The sequence below is a fragment of the Rattus rattus genome, chromosome 7 (assembly GCF_011064425.1).
Source record: "Rattus rattus isolate New Zealand chromosome 7, Rrattus_CSIRO_v1, whole genome shotgun sequence".
Lineage (NCBI taxonomy): Eukaryota > Metazoa > Chordata > Mammalia > Rodentia > Muridae > Rattus > Rattus rattus.
Window position 1 is genome coordinate 8,706,122 of NC_046160.1, and position 23,153 is coordinate 8,729,274.

General features: G+C 47.6%; 1 protein-coding gene across 1 annotated transcript in view; it reads left to right on the forward strand.

Annotated features, from left to right (window-relative positions):
* Positions 1-23,153, forward strand: part of Thada (THADA armadillo repeat containing) — a 307,293-nt gene that overhangs the window by 263,935 nt on the left and 20,205 nt on the right. Inside the window, exons 31-35 of the mRNA XM_032908756.1 lie at positions 49-422; positions 1,347-1,465; positions 2,027-2,099; positions 3,631-3,784; positions 6,849-6,980. Coding sequence (XP_032764647.1) covers positions 49-422; positions 1,347-1,465; positions 2,027-2,099; positions 3,631-3,784; positions 6,849-6,980 — 852 coding nt within the window. The remainder of the gene's footprint in view (positions 1-48; positions 423-1,346; positions 1,466-2,026; positions 2,100-3,630; positions 3,785-6,848; positions 6,981-23,153) is intronic.

The window sequence follows — 23,153 nt, forward strand, 5'->3', positions numbered from 1 at the left end:
AAAATCAAATGAAATTACTATTTCTTTCTCTCTGCTTTTTACTTCTAGCTCTGGAGAGTCTTGACTTCTGGGAAGATGTAAGAAGAATTATCTTGGGATCAGAGCTGATCACGGGGTTCCCCTGGACCTTCAAGGTTCCAGGCCTGCCCCAGTACCTGCAGAGCCTTACCAAGTTAGCCATCCCTGAAGTGTGGGCATCGCTGGCTGAAGCTGAAGGGCAGGCGACTGCTGTTCCTCTCTCCTTTTCTCAACTTCTGAAGTCTTCCTTCCCTGAAGTGCGCTTGCTAGCCCTGGATGCACTGCTGGAAAGGGCGGCTTCCTCTGAACAGGGGCAGGAGGGTCCCCCTCCCTTGCTGTACAGTATGGGAGAGGAGTTCCTACTGCTGGCAATGAAGGAAGACCACCCAGGATGTTTCTGCAGGGTAGGCTCTACTGCACTGACACCCTCTGTCCCACATTTTGGAAACCACCAGGAAGATACAAATGAGGAGAGCAAGTCAGGCCTATGCTATCTGGGGCGACAGTCAGTAGCTTAGCATCCCAAGGGTTAGGCTCTACACATTGCTTGACTTTATGTATAGAGAGAGCCCTAAGATGCCAGTGGTACTTGTAAAGATTTATTGGTAATAGGTCAAGCCACTCTGTCTTCAGGAAAGATCATTGAAAATAGCTTTGGGGGTGGAAAGATAACACTGTGGGTAGTGTTTGACACACAAGCCTGAGGACCAAAGTCTAGATCTCTAGCACCCATGTAAATGCCAGCTGGGTATGGCAGCCCACCTGCCCTGCCAGCACCTGGGGATGAAGATCCCTGCGCAAAGCTGGCTGGAGAGACCACAGAGAATGGTGAAGGAAAGCAACTGGTGTTATCTCTGGCCTCCATTACTACACACAGATCAGGGGTCTTCTTTACTCACACATCTCCTTACAGGCAGATGGCTACCTGAAAAGTCTAATTAAAAATGAATGTGCAGTCTCATATTTAGGAGGCTGGGACATACCTGAGCTACAAGTTCAAAGGTTCAAAGATAGCCTGAGTACTTGGTGAGACCCTATCCCAAAAGTAAGTAGTAAAAAGGAGGGAGAGAAATCTTTCACTCTCACATGTGTGAGACTGTGTAGGCTTCTAGCTTTGATGTTAGGTCACCAAGGACTCTCAAGGTTGTCATTGCTCTGCCCTACCTTAGTTTCTCAAAGATGTTAGAAGGAAAAGAAGTCAGTGAAATTTGGGGGCCTTCTGAAAGTAGATCACCCTTCCTTGTTGTTAATAGCAATCTTGATTTAGGAGCTCAAGACTTTTCCCTGTGTGTGCTTCTTTATCTTGTTTCCTTGGATTTGACTCATAGGTCCTGAAGATTCTCTATCACTTGAACCCCAGAGAATGGCTTCCTCAGACAGAGTGCTCTGTTCACCTCTCCCCAAAGGAGTTCCTGGTCTGGACTATGGATATTGCTTCCAATGACAGGTTTGCCCCAGGGCTTTTGTGCAGTCTTGGTAGTCTATGTCCCTTCAGTCATCTGCAGGGAGCCTGCTCACTGCACTCCCTAAGAGCACAGGTAGTGAGCTTCTTCCTAACCTCAGTCTGGGAGCTGTGTTCTAAACTCTCTAACAGAAGTGCCAGGTTTTCACACTAGTAATCAAAAAGTACACGCATTTGCACAAGCAAGTAAAAAATTCATATCTACAAAGGTCCACATAAACATTTGTGCATAAAACATGTTATATTTGGGCCTGGAGAGAGAGCTCAGTTGGCTGAGTACTTGTCTAGCCTCAGCAAAGCCCTAGCTAATTCCTAGCACCATAAAAACCAGAGTGGTAGCACAGAGATGTAATCCCAGTACAAAGGAGGTGGGAATGAAAGCGTCAGAAGTTCAAGGTTGGCCCTGCCTACATGAGCCTGAGGCTAGTTTGGGTTACATGACACCCTGTCTCATCTGACGTGTTTAACTTGACTTGTGTATGTGGTCATTGTTGAGGATTTGTGAACATGTGTGTGCCTATGTGTTAATTTTCTTCTGTTTTCCAGATCTGAAATCCAAGGTGTATCTCTGAAGCTTGCCTCCAAAATAATTGCCTACCTTGTGCAGAGTTGTGAGAAGGTGAGACTAGTTCTGTACTTGTCCTGAGGACTGGGATTTTACCCAGAGGGTATCAGTAAAAGGTAACAGTGCTAGCAGACAGAATCATAGACTCCATAGAAATGTTGCTTGTGTTGACGTTTACTTTGAGAATCACTTGCAAAGATCTGAACCCATGCTTTCTTCTCTCTTGTTTTAGCCTTTGTTGTCTAGATCCTTTCAGAGTGAGTCCCCGGCACACATGTCTGTTGCTCTTTCCCCATTTCCGTAGCTAGACTGTGTTTCAGGAGTTGGCATCAGCAGCGGGGAACCTCAGTTCAGTTCCATACAGCCACTGCCCCAGAGCAATCAAGGAAATCAGTGGGCTCATGTGGTACAGTTAGAGACAGTCAGCTCCCTTTAGGTGTCTTGGAATACTGCTGTCTGCTGCTCTTAGAGCAGACTTCATGAATGAAAGACATTTCTTTCTCCCACTTTCAAGACTTCCCAGAGAGGACCTTTCCACTGCCTAATAAGACCATAGATGTGGCACATGGTGAGAAAGTATGAAGATAGGGAACAGACAGACAGACAGACAGATGAAACAATTCACTTGTACAACAGAGCCACTCCTGTTATGATTAGCCCAACCTGGAGACAACAGCATTTATCCATGAATTCTCGAGGGCCCCAGTCTGATGACCTCATAGCATGTCACCACAGCAGTTTGATTTCAACATGACCTCCAAAGTGTACCAGGAAGTAATTCACATGGAATGAGAATCTCCTTTCTAGGAAAAGTGAGAAATGAGTACAAGTGCTAAAAATAAATGAAATGCCAAAACAGAGTACAATATTATTTGACCTTGAAAAGGAATAAATAAAGCTTAGAACCCTTAATGCTGAGTGTGGTGGAGTGTACCTGTAATCCCAGCATTTGGAAGATAGAAGGTAGAAGAATCAAGAGTTTGTATCCAGCCTGTGCTATACGAGACCCTTCTAGAAGAAAGGAAAACATCGGTGTATAAAAAAGAAGCTACTCAGAGAAAGAAGATCACATAGAATCAGGCAGACCCATAGAACCAGAGAATAAGGATCAGGGCTAAGGGGACAGAGGTTGGGAGTGCTTTGAAGTTGACTACAGAAGAGAAGTTGCTGTGCTTATCTGACCTGACATCACACAAAACACATACAAGTCCGTATCATGGTGTGCCACAGACGCGTTCAGTCTTAGGAGTCAAAGTTGCCAAAGAAAACTGGGCATTATGTACCAATAAAGCTCCTGTTATTGGCTCGCTCTCCCTCCCTCTGTGTCCCCTTCCCCTCCCCATCTCTCTTTCTCTTCCCACTACCCCTTCTCTTTCCCCCTGGTGACCTCCCTGACCTCAGTCCTTGGGACCAGTGAACTCACCTGCCCAAGAGCAGCTTCCCAATAAACCTGCATTTACTACATATATAAAGCTCTTGTTACTGAGAACAGCGGGACTTTACTCCCAGTGGGTACTGAGGCGTGCTGCTTCCTGGGGCTGCAGGTATAGTTCGATGGAGCCCTTCCCTCCTTTTGTGTTCTCAGAACAAAGATACAGTCGCCCTCGAGCTGAGGCGGTGGGCCCAGCTGATTGTCTGGTCCTGTGGAGACCATCTTCCTACCGCATCTAGACTGGCTGTTGCTGAAGTCCTCACCGGCACCGCACCCCTGTTCCTCACCAGTCCCCAGCCCATTCTAGGTAAGTGTCTAAGCAAGGCGCCTGCACCCAACCCAGCAAGCACAGGAAGAGACAGGTGTTCCAGCTAAAGGAAGGGGCCTAGCTGGGTGCTGGTGGCGCATGTCTTTAATCCCAGCACTCAGGACACAGGCGGGAAGAGCTCTATGAGTTTGCGACCAACCTGGTCTAAGAACAGGTTCCAGGACAGCCAGGGCTATGCTGAAAACCCTTGTCTTGACGGGGTAGGGAATGGTGTCGTGTGTGATGCGTTTACATGTTTCCAGGGTATTGTCTCTGCATAGTTCATATTCTGAGTATTTCTTACCAATGGCTGCTTTTCTTCTTTTCCTTCTCTGTTACCACCCAAGCCATTCTACATACCTGTTTTCAGAGCCCCATGAGCTTTGCAGTCTTCCCTGTCTGTACATTTGACCCTTTGGTCGTCCATGACTAAAACCCTCATTTGAGACGGTGTCACTGTGTAGCCCAGGAGAACCTGGAACTTGCGAAATCCCTCCTGTCTCGGCCTCCCAAGTTCTGGGATTATCAGTGTGCACCAACATGCTTGGCTGCTGTCTCAGGTTTGACCTACACACCCTTTAATATGGCTCACTAGGCCCTTTCTGCTTTTCTGTTCATCCCTGGCTCACCCTACTGTCTCATCATCTATGTCTTCCTCAGGCCTATTTGTCCTCAGTCGGGACCAACTCTCTATAAACAACCCCTGCTTGACTGACTTGTTTGCCTTTCACAACATAGCCTCTTCCAGGAAGTACTTCCCAGTAGTTTCTGTGATGCTGAGGCTGACCTCAGGCTTCTATCTGATGTCCCTGCTGCACCGCTGGGTCCCTTAGCTACTTAATTTGAAATCAGCCCTGGGATATAAAAGGCACCGTTTCAGTCAGGTGGCTGTGCGTCTCTCAGCTGTCTTCTAAACTGGCTTCCTCCCTCACTGCCCTCCAAACCTAGAGAGCAGCAGGTAGGAAAAGCTTCATGCCAACAGTGCTGAAGAGAACAGAAAGCCTTGGAAGATGACCAGCACAGGAGCATTTATGTAATTTTTTTGTTGTGCTTTTTTTATTCTTTTTTATTCTTAGTTAAAGAAAACTAGGGACAAATGAGCTTGGCCAGCTCCAGCACAGACCCTGCCTGCCCTCTACTGCGTGTAGACTTATTACTTACTTTGAGGTGTGCACTTGCCATCAGCTAGTCACTGTCTGTCTCTCCTGCTTCCAAGCTTGCCCTCAGGAGTCAGGCAGAGCCAGTCCAAGGAGCTTTCAGTTCTGTTGCAGGCTAGGGAAAGAAGCAGTTTTAGGTGTTACACTGAACAGTAAGCATGAACAGTCAGCACCTATGAAGTGCCCCGGTGCAGCCTTTGTCTGGGAAGTGACATCATCAGTGACCCTCCTGTTCTGTCTTAGTCACTGAAGCCAGAGCAATAGGAGAAAAGGCTAACAGACTTGGTTAGGTCAGGCATGGTAGTCCATGCCTGCAATCCTAGCTGCTTGAGAGGCAGAGGCCAGCAAACCCGCCTAGACAGCATGGTGAGGCTGCTCTCTCGGAGGCAGTTTGTTGTCCTCTTGGGTCAAGCATTCTCAGTAAGGGCAATGTCGTCTTGGAGCACATTTTCCTGAACAACTTTGGTTACTCTGCCAGGCAAACAAGTAAATTTGTGTAGAGTGACCTGAAATTGTGTGGAATTGAGTCGTGTCTGTGTTAGCTGCTGGTCCTGGGATGGCATGACCTGCATGGCCAATGGCCCAAGTGCAATGAAGAACAGCAACCAGCCAGGTTGAAGAGGACCAAAGAGGGGAACTAGGGGCTCAAATGCCCTTGTTACAACAAAACTCAAGGTGGATTCTTTGGTGGCACACGCCTGGAGTCACAGCCTTCGAGAGGCAGGAGCAGGAGGATTTTAGGAGTTCAAGGCTATCTAAGGCTAATAAAATCTGAGGCCAGCCTGGGCTGCCAGAAACCCAGTGTCAAAAATTAAAAAATAAAAGTGTAGAGTCTGCAAGGCGGAGTAAGGGTAAGGCCTGCTCTGGGAAGAGGAGTAGAGCTGCTGTGGATGGGTTGGGGCACTCAGACCGCCACCTTCAGAGGCATGCGGGGTGACATTCTGCCACTGCCCTCAAAGGAGGCCCTCCACACACCTGCACTCACAATGTCTGCCGCCTCTCTCTCCTCCAACGCTATGTGCCTGGGGCCATGCCCGTGCCTTCCTGCAGCCATGGGCTTCATTCTGACCTAGAGTTAATCCACATTCTAGATGTCTTGCCCTTGGCTCTGCTCAGAGCACATTCTGCCTTTCCATCTGTCCACAGCATTACCACATGGTAACCTGTAGACTTGGTGCTAAGAGCCAACGGTAGCAAAAAATGGGCTCCAGAGACATGTAACTGAGGATGGCCCCTTTTCGTGTGCTTCCCCACTTCTGATTCTTGTTCCCAAACATACTGTGGAACTTGCTTTCCAGTATTGGTAAGTTCTCACAGTCTCTCAAATCACCATTAAACTAGTTTCTGCAAAGTGCAAAGCACACTTTGGTGTTTTGAGACCAGGTCTCACCATGCAGCCCGAGCTGACCTTGAGTTCACAGCCTGGTAAAGGCTGGGATTATAGTCTTGCCACCAGCCTTCAGCTGTCTTTTCTCCCTGACATGACACAGTGTCTCATCATATGGCCCTGGCTACCCTGGAACTCTATATGTAGACCTCTAGCCTTGATCTCACAAACATCCACCTGCTTTCTGAGTACTGGGATTACAGACATGAGAAACATTTTTATTGCATGACACTGGAGAGAGTTGCCCAGAGCCTGTAGGCCAGTCCCACCTCTGCAGTGCCTAAGGCTGTTTGACTACAGAAGGTTCTTCCTTCCAAGCCTCCCCAGCAAGGTCCTCTCTGTTCCAGTGCTGTTCTGATCCTCAGGTCTTCCTCTCTTACAGTAACACCCCTTCCCAAAAAGACTGTCTGTCCCTTCTTCCTGAATGTCTTCCTCCCACATGAGCCTGACGCCTTACTATTGCATGCTTATCGTGGTGCTGCGGCTGACATGAATTCATTCCTTTTGGTTTTCTTCACAGACCTGCAGGACACTCTTTCTCTCTGGAGGTGTGTCCTCACCCTTCTGCAGAGTGAGGAACAACCCATCAGAGAGGCAGCCACAGAGACCGTGACAACAGCCATGTCACAAGGAAACACTTGCCAGTCAACAGGTACTTTGCTCTGCACCTTGCACTATACCTCACTGCCCCACAACCAGGCCTGGCAAACTTCCCATAAGACGCCATGTAATAAATATTTTAAGTTTTGGCTAACCATTTAGCCTCATCCTCACCCTTTCCATCGCGATGAGAAACAGCACTGAAAAGCCACAAGGCACTGTGATATGGGACAAAGTGTTCCTTAGCACTAGAAACAGGAGGGAAGGATAGGACCATTACATTCCGTGGGAACAAGATGAAGTGCCCAGGCTCTAGCTGGATCTCTCCACAGCACAGTTCAGCTACTGGGAGCCCTGCTGCTCCTATACATGGCTGGCCATTGGTCCACCTGCACCAATGTGACATACGTGGAGATTTGTAGTAATGATTCTAGAAGGCACAAAAGAAATTTTAACGCAGAGTGCTGATAAAGATGGCTTAGTGGTTAAGAGCACTGACTCTTCCAGAGGACATGGGTTTGATTCCCAGAACCCATCCAGCAGCTCAAAACTATCTGTAACTTAACTTCAGTTCCAAATGTTCCAATACCATCATATGGCCTCCACAAAGTACACAGACATATGCAGGCCAAACAAACACTCATACACCTAAAACTGAGAGAGAGAGAGAGAGAGAGAGAGAGAGAGAGAGAGAGAGAGCGAGCGAGCGAGAGAGTGCTCACAGAACTTAATGTTCAGATAGCTCTCCTGGAAACTGGTGAGGTATTCATCTTTTGGCTGCTTGGTTCTGCCATCTACAGCACTGCACCTGGGCCACCTGGAAGATGAAATTCTGTTGCCAGCAGCAGTGCCTAGAGTTGCTTCAGCCTTCACAAGTATGAACTTAACAGAGGTCCTGTAGCAGGGCCTCCTAGCTCTGCCTCCTGAATGCTGGGACTAGAAGTGTGCTCCACCACACCTAGCCCATTCCTCTGTCTTAGTGGTGGCACACACTTTTAATCCCAACATTCAGGAAGCAGAGGCAAGGTGGATCTCCGAGTTCTAGGCCAGCTTGGTTTACAGAGCAAATTCCAGGATAGCCAAGGTTACACAGAGAAAAACTGTCTTAAGAAGCAAAAATACTAGATAAACAATAAAAAGGCGAATGAAGCTTGCAGCTGGGAGACTGTGTCTGGCTGGGTCTGGAAATGCACAAGAAAGGGCTCTAGTTCACAAGAGACTGTGAGCTATCTTTTCAGCCCTCACCTAGCAGCCTACTCTTACCTGTGTATGCTCTAGGCTTGACTTTTGAACAAGGGATCCCATGTGGGACAATGTTTAAGCTTAAATACAAGTTTGTCTGCTACTCCAGTTAAGAGATAGCATTCTGAATGAGAACAAGGTACCCGGAAGCTGGAGATGCTGTGGGTCAGGAGCAGGCAAAGGCTGGCATCCTGAGCTTGTCTCCCTCCCCCACAACCCCTACTGGTTCACTCTCTACCCTCTCAGCTTTAGTCAGCAGCAGCTTTGCGCCCTGATCTATACCAACATGTCAGATTTTAAAGAAAAAATTAATTCTGATGACCAGCAGTCTGCTTGCCTTGATAGAGGATAAGAAAGAGGACTTGGGAGGATAAAAGAGACCGTGCGTTTAGGTTCAAGAAGGCTCAGTAGAAGGTAGGAGAAAAGTAGAAACAATTTAGGAAGGAGCCAGGCATGGAGTGAAGTGCCTTTAATATGAGCACTGAAGAGGCAGAGGCAGGCCAGCCTGACACACAGAGACATGTGTGACAAGAAAGAAAAAAAAAGTTAGGGAACAAGGAGGATGGACAGAGGCAAATATGTCTGCCTTTATCGTACCTTTTGGAGCTCTGGTTCTGGTCTAACGCTCTTTTGGATTCCTGAGCCACCAAGGATCACGTAATCTTCCACCATGAGAGTGTATGAGGTGGTAGAGCATTAACCCTACCAGCTCTGCCTCCAGACTCCTGAGATCTGGTCACTGTGTCATCCAGATTACTCTGGCCTTTTCTTCTGGCTTTTCCTTTTCTGCATGCTATGGGTTTCTCTGTCCAGGCAGCCATGGACTCAGAGGTCACCCTCTCTTATGCCATTGGCTTTTTTAAATGAGGGTTCTGTTGTTTGTTTGGGATCTCATATACTTATCAAAGCTAGCCATGAACTCCTGATCCACACGTCCCCGTGAGTGCTGGGTTACAGAGGTGCCCCGGCCTCCATGTGCTGGGTTACAGAGGTGCTCCGGCTTCCATGCTGTCTCTGTCAGGTGTGCAGTGAATGCTCCGCTTTCACCAATGGTCGCATCTCTGCTCAGCCATTCCCTGGTTGCCTATAAAAACTAAGAGTGCCATTCTGAAACCTACTAGAAGCAGCTGAGAGCCCATTCGGCACTGACTCACCAAGCTGTAGCAGCGTGTCTGCTTCCCTCACTCATTGTCTGCAGCTTACCCCATGTCCTGGGTCCTGTCCTCCCCTTCCAGGCCAGGGTCTCAGACTATGAAGCTAGGAGCTCGCCTGGGGTGATAGAGGCCATGGACCCCGGCTAGCCAGGAGATACCGAAGGAGCCCCTGGGCCTGGGGTGACAGACAATAAGAAGCTGGAGTCATAGTGAGCCTTAGCAGAGAAGCCGTAGAATGAGTGGAAGCATACATAATGGAGCATACATGGGATATGGGAGTAGGAGACATGAATGTTTGAGATTGGAGCAGGGCATGTGTAAAGCAAGTCCAGATGACCCTTTAGCCCTAGGCAACAAAGGAGGGGAAACCCACACTTGCTCAGCAACCCCCAAAATGTTCTTTTCCCATCACCACCCAAGACCCAGCATGTGCTTCACTGAAATCTGTGTAGAGCCCGTGAGGCAGCAGAAAGGACGAACAGCTCATATGTCCCAACCCTGAGCAGTCAGGGAAGACCTGAGTGAGAGAAGAGAGTGCTAGGTCACTGTGACATTTCAGTCAGCAGAGCCCCAGGCCTGTGGGGATTGATGCTGGGCCACCAGTGTTCCACCTCCAGAACCTTTGAAGACTGCCCACCAGCCTGAGGCCTGGCAGCTTACCTGTTCACAGGCATTTTGCAAGGTCAGACCCGGAAGCGGTCTCTAAGCATCGCTTCCCTCCTCCCTCCGCCTTCCTGTAGGTTCTTCCTAATCTGCTCTGGTACATTACTGTCTCCAAAGCTTCTGCCTGGCCCAGACTCAGTGCTCTGTGAGCACCATCTGTCCTTTCCCAAAGACCAGAGGGTATAGAGATGGCTCAGCAGTTAAGAACAAATATGTTCTTGCAGAGAATCCCAATTTAGTCCCCAGCATCCATGCCTAGCAGTCAGTACCACCCATAATCCAGTTTAAGAGAGATCCAGTGCCCCTGGCCTCCATGGGTACCTATTACATACAGATACATAAGTAATTTAAAAATAAAATAAATCGGAGGAGGGGGAGGGCCATAAGATCTGAGAAGCACTGATTCGAAGGAAGCATCTGCAAGTGAAGCAAGATGGTGAGCCATGTCCTCCCACTTACCACGTGCTCACAGAGCATCATCCTCAGACTCGCTCACATGCTTGTGCTGGAGTCGGACCATCTCTCCTGGCTGCCTCGCCTCCTCTGTCTGCCTCCAGGCAGTTTGTCCACGGGCTCCTGAGAGGGGTCATCGTGAGTGCCATCCATGCCACTGCTCCACCCACTCCCTACCCTGGCTTCCCATACTCTAAGACCCAGACTCCCCCAGCAGCAGGAAAAGCACACCGCTGACCTGACCCGCGCCTGCCTCTCTTTCTCTCTTCCTGCTCTTGCCACCATAGTCTCCTTAGCTCTGTCACATCAGCCTGAGGACCTGGGCATCTGCACAAGCTGCGTATGCTTACTCTCCTGCAGTGGACTCTCCTACCTACCAACCCATCTCAGCCTCAGCACCAACTCCACAGAGAGCTGCCTGGCCTCCCGCCTTCATTCTCTGCAGTTTTTAGTGTTTGTTACTTTGACTCCTTCGAGAAGAACAGTTCCCAAAAGTAGAGGGTTTTTTTTTTTAACTTTTATGTTTTATTTGTGTGTGTGTGTGTGTGTGTGTGTGTGTGTGTGTGCGTGTGTGTGTGTGTGTGTGTGTGTGTGTGTGTGTGTGTGTGTGTACACAAGTGTGCTACAGCGTACCTGGTGGAAGCCAGAGAACTTAGCAGAAGTGGGCTTTTTCCCTACTACTTGGGATCAGACTCAGGTAATCACGCAAGCTCCTTGAGAAGTAAGCACTTACTGTCCTGGACTGGTTTTGAGAGCAGTTCTGACTGTAGCCCAGGCTGACCTCAGCTCCTGGCCCCCTGCTCAGTCTCCCAGTTGCTGTACAGTAGGATTTTTGTCTTTGTTCACTGCTGTGACTTTTAAACCCTGGGGTCCACTAAAAATCATTGTGTAAACAGTTGAAAGAATGAATAAATGGGAAAATGTTTTGGTCAAAATAGTTCAAACAATAAGAATTTGGGTTTTACAACACTGACTGCATATGGGAGAGATAGAAGTAAAGCCCTTTGTATTCTAAACTGTTAAGAAATTGCTCTGTGGAGCTCTGTGAGTTCAAGACCAGTCTGGTCTACATAGGGAATTCTAGAACAGCCAAGGCTAACAAAGAAAGAAAAGAAGAAAGGAGAAAAGAAAGAGAAAAAGTTGGGACTTGAGAGATGGCTCAGGGGTTAAGAGCACTGACTGCTCTTCCAGAGGTCCTGAGTTCAATTCCCAGCAACCACATGGTGGCTCGCAACCATCTGTAATGGGATCCAATGCCCTCTTCTGGTGCGTCTGAAGACAGCCACAGTGTACTCACATACATAAAATAAGTTAATTTTTTAAAAGAAGGAGAGAGGATGGCGAGGGGAATAAAATCTGAAGTATAAAAATCAATCAATCAATCAATCAAAAAAAAGAAAAGAAAAGAAAGTTTCCTGAAGTGGGAGATCCGAGTTCTAGCAGATTGTGTAAGCCACATTAGGCCCCACTGCTTCCTAACTGATTGAACATCTACTCAGTCCCTACCTCTGACAGATCTAGATTTATTTGTTCTCTCGTCATTCCCTCCTTTCTCAAGCAGGATGGATTTTTTTTCCTTTAAGATTTATTAGCAGTGGTGGCTCACACCTTTAATCCCAGCACTCGTAAGGCAGAGGCAGACGAATCTGAGTTAGAGGACAGCCTGGTCTACAGAGGGAGTTCCAGGACAGCCAGGACTACACATAGAAACCCTATCTCAAAAAAACAAAAAACAGATTCATGACAATGGAGAGAACACTCATTGGTTGCTCTTGTAGAGAACCAGGATTCAGCTTCCAGCACCCCCACGGTGACTCAACACTAACTCTAACTCCAGTTCCAGGGAATCTGCACACCATCTTCTGGCCTACACACACATAGTGCACAGACATACATGCAGGCAAGACATCTATATAGATAAGAATAAAATAAAACATTTAAAGTTAATATTTATTTATAAATAAACAACATCCTCTACAAAAACAGCCAGTGCTTTTAGCCCTCTCTCCAGCCCCCGCAGGGTGGAGTTTCTTGAGTAAAAGTTTCATTTATGCCTGCACACCCTGGGAAGGCCAAGCTTAGTGACTAATGGCACACACATCCTCGTGGGGACTTGAGTGGCAGCTGCTCTGAGTGCAGGGCATGTCCTTCAAGTCCCCTTTTTCTGAGCAGATACAATAACCATGTCGGCCCCCTCATGTTCTGTAGTTATGCTTCCTTCATTCGAGTTCTGAACAATGAATGATGTGTCCAAAGTCCTGAGGACCATGAGGACTAGAGACCTAGAGCCAGGACCCTGTGGAGACTAAAGCTTTGCCCTTGCAGACCCTCCTCTGAGACAGTGAAAGGAATCCAACCCAGACTACAGGTCTAGGATGTGTGATAGTACAGGGGACAGTGGAGACTTTCTGAACTGTTATGGTTTCTTTATTTCTTTTTCTTTTCTTTATTTTTGGCTTTTTGGAGATGTTTCTCTTCTAGTTCAGGCTGGCTTCAGGTTCTCTGTGTAGCCCAGGATGACCTTGAACTCCTGATCCTCTCCCTGGCAGTTCAGAATGCTAGGATTATGGGTATGTGCCACCAGATCCCAATTCCACTGGCATGTGTGATGGAAGACTAGAGCTGCATGCTAAGAAAGTACAGTGGGCCTGGAGCCAAAGCAAATGAGAGGATTACGATAGAGCAGTGTCCCTTCCAGGAAGAGCAGATGGTCCTGCACCAAAGGCTGCTGTATTCCTGCCCTCTGGGTCCCTTCCTAGGAGGGGATCACATAGGGCTAGAGGAGTCATGGCCTGTGATCTACAGTTAGGGATCTAAGAGCAAAGGCAGGTAAAAGACCCTGAATCCCACTGTTAGTGGGAAGTAAGGTCTGAAACACAGGTCTCATTGAGCTCAGGAAAGCACTTCACTCACCTTCCAGACACCTTGATTCTCATAGAGGAAGCGACAGAAATTTAAGTATGACCTCAAAGACCAGTGTAGACTCCTGGGACAAATGAGCTGAGCCACAAGAAGAATGCTGTCTGGGAGAGAATTTGGCGGAACTCCAGCAGCACTGGGTAGAAGAACAATGTTCTATGAAGCCAGTATCTCCCTCCTTATAACCACCCTAGGCCAGCTCTGGGCCTGCTCTATTGCTGTCAAGGTATTCCTTCCTATTGTCAGAAAGATCGGAATTGTGATCTGCCAGGGAAGAGATGGTCTTTGTCTCCTCATTCATTTCTTCAAGTCACAGGCCTCTGGTCAAGGTAGACCAGAGTCTCTACCTCTTCCCCAAATCCCCTGTAGGGGATTGTCACAGTGACGCTCCAATGACCACATACCACTTTGCCTTTCCGAGCTGTCACTGTTCCCAGGGAGCCTCGTCCCCTGACATACACCTGCGCTCAGCCAGTATGCCACAAGCAGCTGGCTCTCATGCTGTATGAAACTGATGCAAGCAAATGCTCACATCTAAATCTAGGAGCGGTTGCAGGCCCCATGAGTACTCTAGCTGAGCCTTGTTGCTGGGGTGGTGGGATTGACAACAACAAGCCCCTTTCAAGAAAATGAGATTTATTTGAGAATCATTTTGCCTCCACTAATACTGGTCCTGATAGCCAAGCTCACTGGCCCCCAAGTAACTGACCTGTGAGTGGTGATAAGCCCTAGGTCTAGGGCCTAGGCCATCTGGTGCTCACTGTCCCTGTTAGCAAAGGGTAACTGTGCCTGCCGACCACTGTTCATGGCTCAACCCCCTTTCCTGGCTTCCCTTCTATGTAGAAGCCTCCATTTGCCATGCTAGGACTACACAGGATACAGCATTTCTCAGCTCACTAGGGAAAGCACCTTTTGCATGTGCATGTGTGTTCGTTTGTTTGCAGGTATGGGACTGTCACAATTCCTTTTGAGACAGTCTTTCCCTAGCAGCATAGGACTTACTTAATTAGCCGAGACTGGCCACTGAGCCCCAAGGACCTGTCTCTCCCTAAGCCGCAGTGCCAAGATTACAGGTATGTGCTGCTTTGCTCACCTTCTCCAGGTGAGGTCTGAGGGTCAGACGGAGGTCCTCATGTTCACATAACAAGCACTTTACTGGCTGAGCCATTCCCAAGCCTCTTTGAACCTAAACTGAGAGGGGAAATCAGAGTAAAGAAACTAGGCTTTGGCCTCATTCACTCCTGGTTTGGTTAGATGACTAAGGAGCAACTCTCCCCCAGTTCCTAAGACATCTTCTGTAGGTTGATGTCCTTATGCAGGTGAAGGCAGACACAAGATAAAACAGGGCCTGTCATTGTACGGGAGAGAAGAAAGGGAGGAGGGAACAGAAGTTTTAGAAGGAGAGGGAGGAGCAGAAAGGGGAAGCAACATGATGGAGGCAGACATAAATGATCCTCGCCATGCATCTCTACATAGACACAGGTTTTTATGACTGTTTCTTAAGGGATGAGTTTCTATAGACAAATTTATCTTATCTAGGTGGGTGGTCTATATCCTTATCACAAGTTAATTGTATGGATGTGTTGTACATTGAATATTTAACATAAGTCTGGTTGTTGGGTTACAGTCTGTTGAGTCATGTTTTCACTGAGTTGTTGGGAGGGCAAGCAGAGTCCGTGACAGGAAGCCATGCTAGGCTATAGAGTGCTTGGGGCTAGCATGGCATGGGGCCACGCTAGCACAGCTGTGGAATGCAATGTGTATGTCAGGCGTGGTAACAACCCAACAAGGGGACAGTGTGTGAATGCAGCTGACAGAAAAACAGTTAAAGCATGCGGATCCATGGGGAGTGGGAACTCAAGGGGACCGGTCATGCACTTTATTAATTATGCCACAACAATCTTGCACCAACACTAACTACACAGAGCTGTCTGATCCATGCTGTTGTAATACTATACAGCCTGAAAGGTTCTGCAAGGCAAGAGCTAAGCCCAAGAGTAGGCCTGCATAGGCCACTAATGAAGCCTTGTTCTTCAGCATCCTACCATTATCCTAGTAAGAGTACAAGGGGTTGTCTGAGACCTGGGAAACCCTGATCCTTCCCACAAATCCTTTGAATGTTGTTCGAGAGCTCCTATTTGGAGTAGGCTAGCCTAGGCTTTCCTGTTCCACGTGACAGGAGCGCTTCAAAGCAGAACAGTTGGAAAGTGGCCATTACTGTGAATGATGCGAAGAGGAGTTTTACCGGGGCCTGTGCCAGGAGAGCATGCAGGCACTCAGGCAGAATGCTGGGTTAGACATCTACTGCCTCTCAGCGTCTCCGAAAAGAGCACAGGACAGCAGGGGAGCATGCCTTTATGTGTGATCACTGGAGAAGATGGTATCCTAGGAACTGTGCTTTGGCTAGCTCTCTGAAGTAACACGTGTCCATCGTGTCTAAAGGGCAGGAAATCTTCAGTGAGTGTACTGACAAAGCTTGTCAAAATGAATGAGTGTGGTGGCACTTGGGAGGTAGAGGCAGGCAGATCTCTGAATTCCAGACCATCTGGAGCTACATGGTGAGACCCTGCCTTTAAAAGAAACAAAATGGGGCTAAAGAGATGGCTCAGCAGTTAAAAGCTGTTCTTCCAGAGGTCCTGAGTTCAGTTCCCAGCATGGTGACTCACAACCATCTGTAATGAGATCCGGTGCCCTCTTCTGGTGTGTCTGGAGACAGCTACAGTGAGCTCATATAAATAAAAATTAATAAACATTTTTTTTAAAAATTAAAAAGAAACAAAATGAAACTGGTCTTCAGGACCAAAGGCAGAGAAAAGAGGTGAGAATCAAAAACCGATCTTGACAGTGCCTTCTCCTGTGCTCCTCTCTTTCACTTTGATCTTGCCTTCCCCGTGCCTTCAACAGTAGCACCCACAGTACCATAAAGCAGGGGGTTGGGGTGGGGAGTGTTGAGAGGGACTCCAGCTTCAAGCATGAAACCACTGATGTCTGAGGCACAGAGACATCTTCATAGTCCTTTACACGTGTCAGTATCTGTCTCAGTCAGGGTTCCTACTCCTGCACAAACATCAGGGCCAAGAAGCGAGCTGGGGAAGAAAGGGTTCATTCAGCTTACACTTCTACATTGCTGTTCATCACCAAAGGAAGTCAGGACTGGAACTCAAGCAGGTCAGGAAGCAGGAGCTGATGCAGAGGCCATGGAGGGATGTGACTTACTGGCTTGCTTCCCCAGCTTGCTCGGCTTGCTTTCTTTCTTTCTTTTTTTTTTTTTTTTTTTTTTTTTTTAATTTTTTTTTTTTTAAGATTTTATTTTTTTATATTTAATTACACTGTAGCTGCCTTCAGACACACCAGAAGAGGGCATCCGATCTCATTACAGATGGTTGTGAGCCACCATGTAGTTGCTGGGATTTGAACTCAGGACCTCAGGAAGAGCAGTCGGTGCTCTTAACCACTGAGCCATCTCTCCAGCCCTCGGCTTGCTTTCTTATAGAACCCAAGATTACCAGCCCAGGGATGGCACCACCCACAAGAGGTCCTCCATCCCCATCACTAGTTGAGAAAATGCCAGCTGGGTCTCATGGAGGCATTTCCTCAACTGAAGCTCCTTTTTCTGTGATATCTCCAGCTTGTGTCAAGTTGACACACAAAACCAGCCAGTACAGTAGCTTTTCTCCCTGACTCACAAGACCCAGCAGGCTTGTGTGATGTCATCAAAGGACCCACACCTTTTTTCCTAGTGCTCTGCATTTTCAGTGTGTGCTGTCCCTCTTGTCCAAGATGGTAGGTCCAGCCTCACTTCATGTGTGCTGTCCAGTGACTACATCTACCCCTACGTCTGCCTTAGCAACCAGGGGCTGCTCATGTTCTGCAGCACTCAGAAGGGGCCCAAGCCTGCCGATGGCAATGCTCACCTAAGTGCTTTCTCTACACGACAGGGAAGTGCACCTTCTCACTTGCCATCCTGCTCTCACGTGCTCTGGTACTGCACTCAGCCGCAGCTGCGGGCTCACACGTGGATGGTCTTGGCCCCTGCCTTGGCCATTTAGAAGCCCTGCTCTTGAGTGTTGTGCCATTCTCAGGTTTTACTTCACTTGTATCCATGTTGGTTTCATCATAGCCACTCACATAGACAAGTATATGAGAAAAGAGAATAACTGAATTCTGATTGATGAGTTGTCTCTATCTTCATAAATGTGACTATGGGACAGATGGTAGTGGCCCACGCCTTTAATCCCGGTACTTGGGAGGTAGAGGCAGGTGGGTAACTGTGAGTGTGAGGCCAAGCCTGGTTTATAGAGTGAGTACTAGCACAGCCTGAAATCCTGTCTGAAAATTACATCACCATATAGTTAGAATTGATGAGAAGAGAAGTGATTGGGTGATAGCACCTAGTGGAGTCTAAAGAATGGGAGGGACATGGAAGGACCAAGGCTGAGTAAGATAGAGGCCCAGGTCCTTTTAGGTGCACCAGCCTAGTCCTACTTCATTTCTGTGGGAGTGTTGTCATGGCCTGTGCTAGCTCAGCCTGTTAGTCTGGGTTCTAAGGTCCAGCCAGCTCCCTGGACCTCCTTTTCCACATGGCCTTTTGGACATCAGCACTCTGACTTCTTTGGTCACACTCACCTTCTTCAGTTCTGGTGTTTGTTGGCCAGGAGTCTCATCCACTCACCCACACCAGAAGCGTAAAGACAGATTTCTGGCACCAGCAGGGTGGCTGGCGTGTCAGCAGCTCGAGTGGCTGCACCAGACTGTGACCTGGCTTCTGTAGCTCCCTGTGGTTGTGGGGAAGCAGTGGATCTGGACCTCAGGGAGGTCAGGTTTCCTGTGCAGCCTCCCAGGAAACCCAAGGCCCCTTGTGATCCGTGAGGAGCCTTGGAGGCTTGGGTTAGGTCAAACTGGGTTGGCCAGGCTCCCCAGGTGCTTCAGTCCTGTCAGATCAGAAAGTAAGAGTCCTTAGCGTTATACGCCTTTGCCACTAGGCCACAGTGTCATAATTCCTCTGACCTCTTCAGCCTGGAAAGTGATGGGCGGCCTGTTTGACAGCCCACCCTCTGCTTTTATGCTTACAAAGCTACACATGAATTCACTGGCTCTGCACTCACGGGGCTCAGGACGTGGCCGTGTGCAGTGTCACCCTTAGGCTGTGCCTCCAACCCTCCCTCCCTCTTCAGGAGTTACAAGAAGAGACTGGTCCAAACATAAGTAGGCTTCTGGACAAAAATTTGATTTGACTATGAGCAACTGACAGGGATATTTTTCTGGTGGCTTCCTAAAACACAGTGAGTGGTCCAGGCCCTCAGAAGCAGAATTCTGTTTCAGAGAAAATGCCCCTCCATCTTCCTCAGTGTGTATGCATGTGACCCTGAAGTGAGCACAGGCTTTCACTGGCCATCTTTTGCTGGACAAAATACCGGTAACACATAAAATCAATTTTAAAACAAAAAGTAAAACAAGGGCTGGCAACTTGAGTTGGGACCCACAGGGTGGAAAGAGACAACAGATGCTGTCAGGTTGTCCCCTGAACTCGTTGAGCGTGTCTTGGTATACTTGCACACATGCACGCATATGCGTACACAAAATAAACATAATAGAAATTAAAACAAAGCAGTAACAAGACCTCCAGAGACACTGGAGACCTCAGAGCTGCTCGCTGCAGCTGAGTTTGCTGAGGCCAGGACTATGTATGTTCATTGCCACAGGCTACACTTCAGCAAATCTCTGATTATGGAGAGCTCAGGCTGAGCTAGGGTGATCCCTGTAACCTTGAGCTTTTAATCTCTGCTTAGCACTGGGACCCTTGAACACGGAGGACCTCACAAGCTATAGCAGTGTCTCCTGTTAGTGAGGCTTCTCTGGGAGGCTCTTACAAAGGCTCTTACGTGTTACCGGTATTTTTGCTGGGGTTATGTTCATACTGGCATAAAACTCAGTGTTCATAGAAAGTCTCCCAGTGGGCCAGCCTGCCTATACTCTGCACCCCACCCTGGCCTCTTGCTGTGTCTCTTCCATCTCCTCCCTGTCTAGCCTGTCTGCCAGCCTAGAAGAGATCTAGGAATCATCTGACCATCTGCGTTGGCTACAGGCGGTCCCTGCCCTTCTCCAATAGGCCTGTCCATATATCTCAGTTGTTTTTCACCTTTGAAAAAGCCGCTTCTGTCAGGGAGGCTTACTCACACATGAGGGGAGGAAAAGGCCACTAGTTTCAGACTGCAAGTCCTTTTCACTCCATTTCACAACATCTATTCCCCAGAACCACAGATACTTTTTTAAATGAGTACCCAGTAAGCAAGATGCTGAATGATACAGCCTGCTAGACTCAAGGCTAGCCACCTAGAGAGAAAAGGAGCTGGTCACAGAATTTGCCTGGGGTGGGACTGGCTCTTACCATGGAAAAAGGGAATTAAAACTTCTACTATTTGTATTTTACAGTGGTGGACTTGGTGGGTTTGGAGATTTGAAGAGACAAGAATGATATTTAAAATGCAAGACTTAGTTTAGGATATATGTTCTAGTGAGCTAGAGCACATCTTAGTTCCCTGCTAAATCAACTACAAGAAAGATGAAGGGAGGGTGAATTTAGAGCAGGTAGGAAGAGAAAGGAAGCTGAGAGACAGATACAGACTCAGCCAAAGAATGGTCTTCATGGTGTCTCTGTCTCTGTCAGTCTTTCCCCCACCCCCACCCCAACCCCCAACAGGTCCCTCTGTATTTCTGACTGTCTTAGAACCTGTGATGGGCCTTGAACTCACAGACCTCTGACTACCTCTGCCTCCCAAGTGCTGGGACTAAAGGCATGCACCACCATGGCCAGCCATTTTTTCTGTCTTTTGAGGGGGGTCGTGCATGTGGAGGCAAGGGTTTGACATTGGTTGTCTTCCTCAATCATGCCCCACCTTATTCAAACAAGGCTCCCAGTTCAGCTGTATTGGATCACTCCTGGAATGCTATCTCTTTTCTGCCTCCCAGCTTTAAGATTACAGGTAAATGCTACTGTGCCCAGCCTTTGACCTGGTTCCCAGGGATCCAAGCTGTGTTTTCATACTTGCATCTAACACTTTACCAACTGAACAGTGTTCCCAGAGCCCACGTGCTTGCTATCCACCCCATCTAGATTATGAGGAAGACACAACATAAAGCTTCTCTCCAGTGCAGTACAAAGAGTGGGCAAGACCTAAAAGGATGCCCTGGACTTAGTGTGGTGGAGAGTGCCTGTAATCCCAGCACTCGTCAAGTAGAGGATGAGGCTCAGTTCAGGGTCATCTTCTGCTAGGTAGGGAGTTCTGGGTCAGCCTTGGCCACCAAGACCTTGTCTCAAAAACAACAGTGGGAATAATCTTGGAAAAATAAATGGTCATCAGATTTGTTAAGCCTTTTAAAATATTTTTAAAAGTGCGTGCATGCATGCGTGTAAAGTGCACATGGAGACCAGAAAGAGTATCAGATCCCTTGGACTCTAAGTTTAGGAGGTTGGTTTTTGTTATTGAGGATTGAATCTGGGGTCTTATGTCTCCTTGTCAAGGCCTCTACCACTGAGCTACATTCCAGGATTCTTTTTGCTTTTTATTTTGAGATAAGGTTTCATTCCGATTGAACTCACTGTGGATCAGACAAACCTTAAACAAGCAGTCCCTCTGCCTCTGCTCTTGAGCTCTTAGATCACAGGCATGGACTGTCAGGTACAGCATTTTTTTTTTTTTAAGGCAAAATCTGATCCAGCATTTGGTAATCCTGATATCTGCATGTAATAGACAAATCAAATAATGATACACAGTGAGGCAACCAGGGCCGACTGGCCCCTCTCTGTCAGGAGGAACCCAAACTTTTTCTCTCTTTGCCTCAGTATCCTGGCAAGTAATATTCACTTACCAAGTTACTGCTTGGACCACTGTGGCTGTTAGAAGCATGAATCATGCCAGTCTCCTTGCACATGAGAAGAAAGAATATCAGAGAGCATGTGCCTGTCCCTGTTTACAGATTCTCCCAGAGTTCTGTGGTGTGTTCACTTCATCGTCAGCTACCACTTCATAGTGTGAACATACTTAACTACAAGATGTGGGGAAAATGGGCTGAGCATTTCCCTGGAGTTAATCTTTCTAAAGGGAACATATGCGCACACGCACCTTTCTGACATTCTGACACAATAGGTGCTCCTTAAGTAACACAGTCTCTGTAAATTCAGAGAAGTGCTGGTCAGCGGTGCACAGCTGTCATCCCAGTACTCAGCAGACAGGCAGGCAGAGCTCAGAGTTCAAGGCCAGCCTGGTCTACAGAGCAAGTTTCAGGATAGCCAGGGCTACATAGTGAAACCCTGTCTCAAAAAAACAAAAGAAAGAAAGAAAAAAGAAAGAAAAGGGTCCTTAGGACTGTTTCAGTGAGTAGCAACAGGAAGAAGAGATGGTGTTTCAAATTACCATAAGATGCCGATCTTGCTTTGACTTCACAGATCACAGAGTGATATATTACCCTATGAAGAAAACTTTTCACAGGTTTACAATGTGTAAAGAAAGAGTAGGGCTGGAGAGATGGACCAGTGGTTAAGAGCACTAGCTACTGTTCTAAAAGACCTGGGTTCTAGTCTCCGCACCTACATCAAGGAGATCTGATCCCTTCTCTGATACCAGGAACGTGTGTAGTACATAGACATACATAAGAAAACACCCACATACATAAAACAAAATAATAAAAATAAAGTTTTAAAGGGGAGCAGGTGACGCAGTGGTAGAGCATTGCAAGGCCCTAGCGTCAGAAGAAATAAAAAGGGAAGGAGAACATGAACAAGCCTCCTGTAAAAGATAAAGGACACTAACATCTCAGCCTCAGGCTAAGTTGCTCAGTTAGGATGGAACAATCCCTGCAAGTACATTGTAGAGTATGAGGCATCCCTTTGTAAGAGCCTCCCAGAGAAGCCTCACTAACAGGAGACACTGCTATAGCTTGTGAGGTCCTCCGTGTTCAAGGGTCCCAGTGCTAAGCAGAGATTAAAAGCTCAAGGTTACAGGGATCACCCTAGCTCAGCCTGAGCTCTCCATAATCAGAGATTTGCTGAAGTGTAGCCTGTGGCAATGAACATACATAGTCCTGGCCTCAGCAAACTCAGCTGCAGCGAGCAGCTCTGAGGTCTCCAGTGTCTCTGGAGGTCTTGTTACTGCTTTGTTTTAATTTCTATTATGTTTATTTTGTGTACGCATATGCGTGCATGTGTGCAAGTATACCAAGACACGCTCAACGAGTTCAGGGGACAACCTGACAGCATCTGTTGTCTCTTTCCACCCTGTGGGTCCCAACTCAAGTTGCCAGCCCTTGTTTTACTTTTTGTTTTAAAATTGATTTTATGTGTTACCGGTATTTTGCCTGTGTGTGTTTAAGTTCGTTGCATTGTGTGCCTAGTCCCTGTAGAGCCAGAAGAGATGGAACTCAATTACAGACAGGTGCACACTCTACAAAACAACCTAAACAGCCACAGGACACTTACATCTATACTGTAGGTTTCAACTCACAAAATCAGGATCGTCCTTCATTACTTTCTGAGGAAGTTGCAAGCACACTGGAAATTTAAAATAAACATAAGAAACAGAAGTGCGCTTAGTGGCAGATATCGCCTGGCACACCTGAAGCCCTGTGCCCATTCCCCAGCACCTACAGTGAATAAAGAGCTTTAGTATAGCAAAGTACCACTCAGGTATCTAAGAAACTGCTAAATATACCACTATTCCAACAACAAAAGAAACATTAGGAGCTGGCTCAGAAATACAGTGCTTGCCACCTAAGCCTGAGGATCTGAGTTTAGATCC